The following is a 9,135-nucleotide window of genomic DNA, read 5'->3' as shown; positions in this document are numbered from 1 at the left end:
TGGGACAGAATACTTTATTTTTTAGCCAGTCACCCAACGTGGTGTGTGTATAAATGGACTCATCACACCGTTGCGAGATGCCTATTATTAAACTACTGATTCACTGCCAAAATATGATAGAAAGCACTTTGCTTAGTGGTTCGGGGACCAGAATGTGGACTGAGGTCCTGTTAGTGTCCCCCTCCCCCAGGCGTTAAGTCTGGATTCAGCTTACTGGGCAAGGGCTGAGCCTGAGTTTCCCGATGTGGAGATGTGGATGCGGACGCAGTGAAGAACTGAATTTGAGAGAGCGCATCTCTCCTTTGTATTCTCCATTATTTCTATTAGTGTCTCCTGGGGCTTTGGGCACTCAGTTATCACTTGCATCCCTACTCTCAGCATCCGAATAAATTCAGACCCTTCCCCACCTCAGCTCGCTGCAAATTAGACCCCATTAAACTCAGCAGCACCGTTTCATCCACCCTATACATTTTGGCATATTCAAGAATCTTACTGAATATTGTCGAGGTTTTGGAGAGATTGAATAATGGCTTTTCATAGTTCGTAGAGGGGACCACAAAACTCATTTCTAAAATACTTAGATTAGTAAAATTACTTACTTCCAAGAGCCAGAGTAATGTGGCGATGTTCTAATGTCTAGCAAATTTTAGGCTGATGAAGAGATAGAGCTTCCTCTCCCCCTATTGTGCTCCGACCACCCGAGAACAAAGTACTTCTCTTTTGCTTTATGAAAATCCTATGCCTTTATATTTGAAATCTCTAAAGCGAAATTTTACTTTATAGAATAAAGTAAGTGCTGAGACATGGTGGATACTGTAAAGTTCATTAAACTGGATTTTAAGTACAGATACGACCATCTTTACAGTTGCAACTTGTAAGAGGGGTTGTTTTTATTACTCTCAGTAATGGTATTGTGTTTAGAAAATACTCGGCTTACTAATGCAGTATATTATATATATTGACTGTTCCTAAATCCAAAATACAGCATTTTCTTTCAAAACCATCTCAATTTCTTTTTTCTAAAGAAATAAATGTTTTAAGTTTAATTTCATGTTGCGATCAAAAATAAATTTATTCAGTAACTTGTGGTTAAAGGTAGCAGGAGTAAAACTTGTTGCACTTAGGGAATGTGAATTTTAGTGCAAAATGAAATGGATTAAGCTTTTTCCTCCTATATACTTTTATACTATCAAGGAAAATAAATGATCAAAAACCACTTCCTGCAACCATTCCAGTCCTTGTTAGGGCAGGCATTAGAACCATGTCCTTCAATAAACCTTGAAGTATTTTGTTCTTTTTGGAGAAAGGGCAGTGAGCTTATGAAGCAGAAGGAGGGGACTTTCACATAAAACATCTTTGTTCATGTCGGAGATGATGAATAAAGTATTTATAAATTTATAAGTGTTAACTGCATTGAAATCCTTTGGCAAAAATCTTAATTAAAATGACAGAGTAAGTAGTAGATGATGGAAAATCCTCTTGGAAATTTGGTATTCCTATTTCCTTCAAAATTAGCTTAAAATGTTCCTTAAAAGGTTTTATACTCCTTTACTAAACAGTTTTGTGGAAATCAACTACCACATGTTGGAGTGTCTTTTTTTTATTGTAAAGATTTCTGTATTTTTCATTCTGCAGACCCTAAAACAGTTATGACCTTTATATGTAATTTACACATTTTTTTTTCTGCTGAGTTTATCCCCTAAAAATTGGTATTTGTTTCCTCTTAATACTTAAACAGTTTGTAACATTAAGTTTCTGACATTCAGGGAGAAAAAGCTGGTGTTACACTTAGTACACTTATGGTATACTTTTGGGAAATGTATTATTTAACCAACTTTTTCATATTGTGATTAAAACGATCAGCTAAAGAATAGCACTTTTAAGGTGGCATTCACTTTTAAAACTAGCTTTTAGAGCTAACATATATTTGTTTTCAGATTGCTACTTCTGAAAACTGTCCAACTATTTGACTTAACTTTGAGAAAAAGAGAAGAGTGAACATTAGGAGAAATTTACACTGAAATAATTTCAGATTTGATTTTCAAAAAATGTTCTTCTTTTTGTTTTAAAGCAGAAATACTAGGCACCAAGTAAAATCTCTGGGGTTGGGGGGAGAGGTAGCGGGAGAGGAAGAAAAAAATAAATGAATCATAAACATAAAGTCTAGTTTTCCAATTATCTACTTTATCTAACATCAAAACTTAGAATATCATGAACTTTTAGTACAGTTGTCCTTAGCAAGTGGCAAGTTGTATGTGGGTTATAGAGGAGTGAAAAATCACAGAGAAAAATGTTGTCCTGTTTTGAGAAAGTGTTTTAATTAAGCAAAAAAAAAAAAAGCATCAGGACAAACCATTTTAAAAACAAAGTCTCCAAGCTGGGCATTGAGATTGGCAAAGGGGGAAAGCAAGGAAAGTCAAGGAAAGATAAAATATTCAGAAGAAAGTCAATGCTATTTGCAATTACACGTTAGAACTCAGGATTTTGCAAGTGAAAAAGATGTTGCTTAAATATATTCATGAACCTGTGGTAAGGCTTCCACTTATGAAGTCTCAGAAGATTTAGCTAGCTCTTTAAAATAGGACAAAACTGAATTTTAACAAACGACATTAAAAGAGTCAGGAACGCCAATCAATTAACTGACAAAGTAGAGGCAATGCGGAAAAACCCTCCACATTCATTGCAGATTCGCGGCTCCCCCCGCCCCATTTGCCTCCATCAGGCTAACGACCTCATTCCTCCCGTAGAGCCTGGCCAAGTCGCAGGCGGTGTCCCCCTTATGGTTCCGATGCCCCACATTGCTGGCCGTATGCTTCACAAGGAACTCTACCACCGGGAGGTGGCCTTCTTTGGCAGCAAAGTGCAAGGGCAGGTTCCCTTCATTATCTTCGATGTTAACATCAGCTTGAAACTCCAGCAAAGTCTGTAAAGTGTCCAGGAAACCTGCTCTGGCTGCATCGTGAATGACAGCGAAACCAGTTCGGTCTTTCAAATCGGGATTAGCACCTTTAAGTAGTAGTCGCCTGGCAATCTCGGGATTTCCAAGTTTCATAACCTAGAAAAGAAGTAAAAACGGTAGAGTCCTTCAAGTGCTCAGCTACAGAAATATTTTAAAATATCTATCTGTCCTTTTATTTATGCAACTTTATTTTTGATGGAGTGCTTGGAGAAGACCCATAAGATGGAGTTCGAAGGGCTCAGTTGCAGGAAAGTACTAGTAGGTAAACGTAGAAGAAAATTTCTAAAAATTGAGCTTCTATGATGGAATATTTTAAATGGGCCCCAAAGTAGGTTAAATTGATCAATAAAATAGTATTTGTGCAACTTATATAAAATTTACTGACAACTCAGTTCTCTATCTCCCATCAAGAGTTGTGCAATTTCATGACTTTATTAAAATAAAAAAATGGAATTTGGGATATAAGTAAGCATCTCCTTCTATTCGCTTGTTTATGCTCTTAAAATGTGCCTGGGGTATTAATTTTGGAAAATCAAACGTGGGTCAAATTGATTTTCTAAATAGATACTAAAAACAAATAAGGATGGTGAGTTTCTTTAAATCCCAGAACAAGTGTTTCAACACATTCAAACTCTATCACCTAGTGTAAAAGTGATCAGTTAAAAATCTAGATCTGATATTTTCTTAAATGATTAATTTTCACAAGTTTCCTGCAAATAGACATAGACTCAAATTTCCGAGTGTTTTTTAAAAATAGTTTTTCTTGGCAAGTTATTTAATATTGGGTACTAGGTGTGTTCAGTGCTTAGAATCCTACAAGTTATAAAATGTTACTGATTATTAAGGTGTTACATAAATAACTGTTCTACATTGCTTATTATATCAATTTATCTAAAACCAAGTTCATTATATGCCTTGTATTAGAAAGGAAATTTGTATGGCAACTGTTCTTGAAAACAATGAAACAGTCATCCTATTATGTTACTTCACTGTTTCTCAAAGTTCTAACTAGCCTCCTGATTTTCAAGTGAGCAAAATAAGAAAAAATAAGATATTAAACGAGGGTTTTAGGACACGGACAGCTTTGTCTTGTGGTTTGAGCCCATTTAATAATCAATTGGTGATCTTATCTTATTTCCTTTTGCAGTTATTATCAAGCATTTAGGAATAGCTATTTGTAAACTGCCAAAATTTTAAAAGTCTGAATGTGGTATTAATATTTGCTATTACATGCAAATAATTCACATGACAAAGACTTATCTACTGTTGTTTGAATATATTTCACTCTCATAAGAGTTCTCTATTAGTCCCTCATAATTTAAAAATATCTGTAGAGCAGCATGCAAGAATAAAATATATATAATTTAGTTGTGAAAAATATTACTCTTATTAACATGCCAGAAATTTTTCAGCATTTTAACTAGCTTCATTTACATTTAGGTATATTCATAATAATCTAAATTTATAATAAATAGGTTGTATAGTAGACCCCAATGCTTATAAAATTAAATGATAATCCATTGGAAAACACATATAAAGTAGATCTCTCTCTTTAAAATGTTTGTTTTAAAAGCAATCACAAATTAAGTAATATAAAACATATCTAGAATAAACATTTTATAAATGCCAAGTATAGAGATGATCAAGACATTAAGCTTCCCTGTTGTTAAAACCCTGTTGACTTTTAGCCCTTCCTTTGGGGCAGTGATAAAAACGGCACATAATTTATTTTTCAAGAACTTCAATTAAATATACTTTTTGGTTATTAAAAATTAATACAATCTAATTTTTGCCACAACTGTCTCTAAAGATTCAGTCATGTTTAAGAACCTAGAATGAGGAAAATAAGAGACAGACACCTTGGATCTTTATAAAGCAAACAGACGATTAAGGCCTTTGACATTATCCTGATTGAAAAAACGTACACTAGGAAAGGAGAAAAAACTTTAACAATTGAATTAAATAAACATAACTGTAGAAGAAAATTTGCCATCTTTCATAGGAAATAATAGTAATATTGGAAATGGTTTTGAAGAAAGTTCTTTCTTGTGTTATGATACAACCTCAGAGTCAGGATTATGCATACTGAAAATAAGCTTTGAGACTCCTGTTTGTGTGTGTTTCATTATATATACTGGGACTAAGCCACAATAAGTGGGTGTTAGTATCTTGATAAGTATGTTTTATATTAACAAGATTGCAGTTGTATTTATTTGTCAAAAAAAAAGTCTGTCGAAACTTTTAAAAAAATAGTATTAATCTCGTAGTTTTCCTGTTCGTCCAAAGTACTGTAAAATCTTATTCTGAACATGGGTTAAATGGCTTATTCTTTGTGAGATTTATGTAATCTTTTGAGTTTTCAATATATTAAATTTGTGGCATTTGCTATGATTACTAAACCTGTTCAAAACTACTAGGTGGAAAAGGAAAAAAAAAATCCTTTCCCTACTTAATCTACCTGAAACAGGAAGATAAATAATTTAGTAACAATGCATAAACTTCCTCAAAACTGAAATTTTTGAAAGGCCAGTGTATTCTGATTTAAAATGTATATACTGTATGGACTTGTCTGTTAATAGTATATCTCCTGTCACTTAAATATCTAATTCTCCTAACTGAAACAAAGCCCTCTAAAAACCCTCCCTCCAATAAGGTTTTCAAAAACAGCTTCAAGTATTGCATTTCTAAACAAGAATACCTCATAAGAATATCATCAGAACTCTGATAAAGCAACTATTTCAGACTACTTTGCCATTTTTTTCCTGTTTTTAAGCGTTTCAACTAAGTTACATGATAATATTCAGAAGAGGAAAAAAATTATCAGGTACAAATTGGCAGCTGAACATGTGTCAATTGTAGACTGTAAATTTAATTACTGAAATTAGAGCATACCACGGCAAGACCGCAGAGACAAAAACTGCAGCTGAACTCTGATTAGAAAATACAACTTTTTATTCCTCCTCACTCCTGAATGGGTGGGTGGCATTACATTAACTGTGAAATGTACATCCTGTCCCGGTGCTGGTGCCCAGGCCACCCATTCCAAATGAGGAAAGGTCGTTTGTCAAAACTTGAAGAATTTTAAGGAAAAACACCCTTGCCAGTAGTCAAGAAAATTAACGTTAAAGTCAATTATTGGGGGCTAAGTACGTGAAACCACTAATAGCAGTGTATTTACTTCAAATAATAACCATAATAATGTGTTTACAGAGCTGTCTAAAATAAAAACAAAACAAACAAACCTCGGCGCTGCTATGACTACTTTAAAATCTCCACTGTCACAAAAACATTCCAAAAATTAAGACCAAATCTGGAACCCACTTGATATCGAGGATGTTATTGGATTTGACGAGTTTGTTCAAAGTACGTCATTCTAAGGAGTTGGATCCACTTAAAGATATAAAATATGGCAACCAAATAGGTTTAAAAACAGTGAAATTTTGTACCCCTGAAAGCTTAAAAGCTGTCATTCTAGAAACCCGGGTCACGTAGGCAACATTATTGACCTGTTTTCCCCACCTCTGGATACCAACCTGCAGCGCAGTCCTTCCAAATCCATTTTGTGCATTGACGTTTACATTATTTTGCAACAAACTAGTAAGTTGCTCTAGGTCCCCCCTGGCAGCGGCGGACGCCAACTCGTTCCCCCAAGGCTCGGCCATTCTTTAGGGTCCTGACGATCGGGAAAAGATGAATTAGTTGTTTTTCTTTTTCCTCTTTCTTTAGCTCCTAACCAGGCTGCATGATGGCATCGGAGACTGACAGAAGGGCTGGGATGGTTAATCTGGAGTAGAGCTTGGTAGTAAATACTAGTAAGATCTGCCTGCCAAAAGCCCGCCCCTCGATTCACACGTGATTATTCAGCAAAACTGAGCCATTGGAGAGGGGCTCCTCTCTTCGCTTTTTAGCTTAACCCCTATGAAGAATTCTGGTGATTCAACATAGAGACGCACAAACGCACATACATTCCTGGTTAATTACTCCGGACGTAAGATGTAGGCAGAGTTGTCACGTACCTAAGCTATAGATCGCTGTGAGGAATGTGTGTGGAGACTTAAGGGACTAGAGCAGGGCAGAAAATACCGCAGAAGAAAAGACATGGGGGCGGGGTGTGGGGGAGAAAAGGCATTAACCCACCCGTGCTCACGATGGTGACTTGAGCCGCGTGAGCCAGAACTGCAGGGGCAGGTCCTCGAAGGGGCTCAGTTTCCATCCGTCTCGCCGAAGGGGTAGTCCTGAGTCCTCCGCTCTAGGAGAGCGCCGCGATGGCTGGATGCTGACGTGCTCCGGGGGGTTAAAGATGATCGCCAAAGGCAAACGGGAGCAGCAGTTCTGTGGCCCTCAAATTACAGTTCGTAACGACTCCCCAGTGCTCTCAACTTCTCCAGAGGAGCCTTTAGTCGTGTCTGGGCCGAGCCGCGGGCTAACGCTGAGCGGGGAGGCTCCGGAGTCCGTCCGCCGGGCTGCCGCAGCTCCGCCGAGCCTCAGAGGCCGTGGGAGCCCGGCTCGGAGCGCGTCTCCGGAGGCTGCCGGACGCGCGGCGGGACCCCGACAACCTTGTCATGCCGGCTCCACCGAGTCCCGTACTCCCGGCAGCCTGAGGAAGGAGGAGAGCGATGCGGGAAGCGCCTATGGGACCCAGGCCGCTGGGGCAGCTCGCGGCAGCATCGCGGCTGCACAGGGCAGCCCACCGGTAACTTCCCGCCTAGGACCGAGCGAGCTCAGGCTTTCGAGTGTAAGCACTCATCGAGCTCCCTCCGCCGCCGTCCTTTCCTTCCTTTCCCAGTTTTTGGGGGGCTTCTGGAGATGAGGAGGGTCTTGGAAAGGCAGGCCAAGCTCTGAGTATGGGGAGTCGCCACAATTCCAGGGCGCAGGCAGGCCGGCCGTCCTCTCGGCGACAGCCCTGCAGCTTCGGCGCCCTGTGCCACTTCTCCAGCCCCTTGCGGTCCCCCGGCCTGTGCCCCTAGCCTGTGCCGCCGACAGGGCAGCGGCCGTCCCCGCTGTGCCCTGGAGCCGAGCTGGGCAGCACTGCTTCCTCCTGAGCCACAGCGTTGCCAGTGACAGTTTCTTTTGTAGCTGGTCCCCCCAAATTGCCGGTCCCTGCTTCCTTCACCCCTGCTTGAGCGTTGTCCCCCTTTCTGCTCTTTTCCTTTCCTCCCTCCCTTGCTTTTTTCGCTGAGACAATTGCCGCTTCTGTTGCCTCTGCAGAGACGGTGCCGGTTTCTTCTCCCTTTTTTCCGACCTCATCAGCTTTTTTTGAAAAGAAAAAAATTGAGCGCTTTTTGAGTTGAAAAACCCGCCCCCATTTTAACGGCAGAGTTTTAAGGAGGCTCGGCCGAGTTGCAGCGCCGCGGGAGCGGGAAGGCAGGGCACCGCCCACGCCCCGCCCTCCGCCCTGGTGGCGCTCTCGCTCGCCGCCTCGCTCGCTCCGCCCTTTGGGCCCGGCGCCCGTCTTCCCGCCTCCTCGTTCCCCGCCTCCCATCCTCGGTCTCTCGCACTGACTTCGGCCCGCCACCCGGGAGGGCAGGCCCCAGCTGGAGCGGGGTTCGGCCCGCTGAGCGGGGCCTACCTTCCTCCGGCTGGCAGGCGGGTTGGGGTCTGCGACGCGAAACCGAGGGCTGCCCCAAGCCCTACAGAGGCGGGGGCGAAGGGGTGTTGTTAATTAAGACCAATGTGGAGAGCCCTAGGGCCTTAGAGACTCGGCGGCTCGGGCTACTGGAAGGCGGAGAGAAAGTCGGCGCAAAATTTTTCTCCAGCCCAAGCGGGGCAGGTCTGCCTGCCTCCGCGCTCCCTATTCAGGCTCGCGAAGTTCGGGCGGCCGGGCCTGCGGCTGCAGCCTCAGCCTTCTCCTCCTCTGGGGCGCGCGCGCTGCGTACACTTGGCCTCCGCTCAGCCCCAGGCCTCGGCCTCGCACCTGCTAGTTAACGCCCGGGGCCGCGGTGGCTGTGAGGGTGGGGAGAGACCTGGACTGACAGTAAGCACAGTGCTCAGAACAAGCAAAAGTCTTTTACTGACTGAATTTTACGAAAACCTAAGACATGGTATAGGTAAGATATCAAGGAACTCTGAAGCCTTAATGTTCTAAGGAATAGAAACTATGAGATACTCCTCTTCTTGGAGGAAAGGGAGAAAAGCAACTAATTTTAAAGCAAAATTAAAAAAAAAAAAAAAAAAAA

The 9,135-nt window shown here is 41.3% G+C and overlaps 1 protein-coding gene across 2 annotated transcripts; it reads right to left on the bottom strand.

Moving 5' to 3' along the window:
• Positions 1–2,301: 2,301 nt before the first annotated feature.
• On the bottom strand, positions 2,302–8,287 carry CDKN2C (cyclin dependent kinase inhibitor 2C). 2 transcript variants are annotated; one of them, XM_063105482.1, is made up of 3 exons: positions 7,097–8,287; positions 6,493–6,632; positions 2,302–3,055 (listed from the first exon to the last, which is right to left on the bottom strand). In XM_063105482.1, the coding sequence occupies exons 2-3, from the start codon at positions 6,619–6,621 to the stop codon at positions 2,678–2,680; spliced, it is 507 nt and encodes a 168-aa protein (XP_062961552.1). In that variant the 5' UTR covers positions 6,622–6,632; positions 7,097–8,287; the 3' UTR covers positions 2,302–2,677. The 2 variants fall into 2 exon arrangements, with proteins under 2 accessions (XP_062961552.1, XP_062961553.1); XM_063105483.1 differs by lacking the exon at positions 7,097–8,287 and adding an exon at positions 6,976–6,997.
• Positions 8,288–9,135: the final 848 nt, after the last annotated feature.

The sequence above is a fragment of the Cynocephalus volans genome, chromosome 8 (genome assembly GCF_027409185.1).
Source record: "Cynocephalus volans isolate mCynVol1 chromosome 8, mCynVol1.pri, whole genome shotgun sequence".
NCBI lineage: Eukaryota > Metazoa > Chordata > Mammalia > Dermoptera > Cynocephalidae > Cynocephalus > Cynocephalus volans.
Note: the sequence above shows the minus strand (reverse complement) of the source record. Positions and strands in the feature narration are given on the sequence as shown.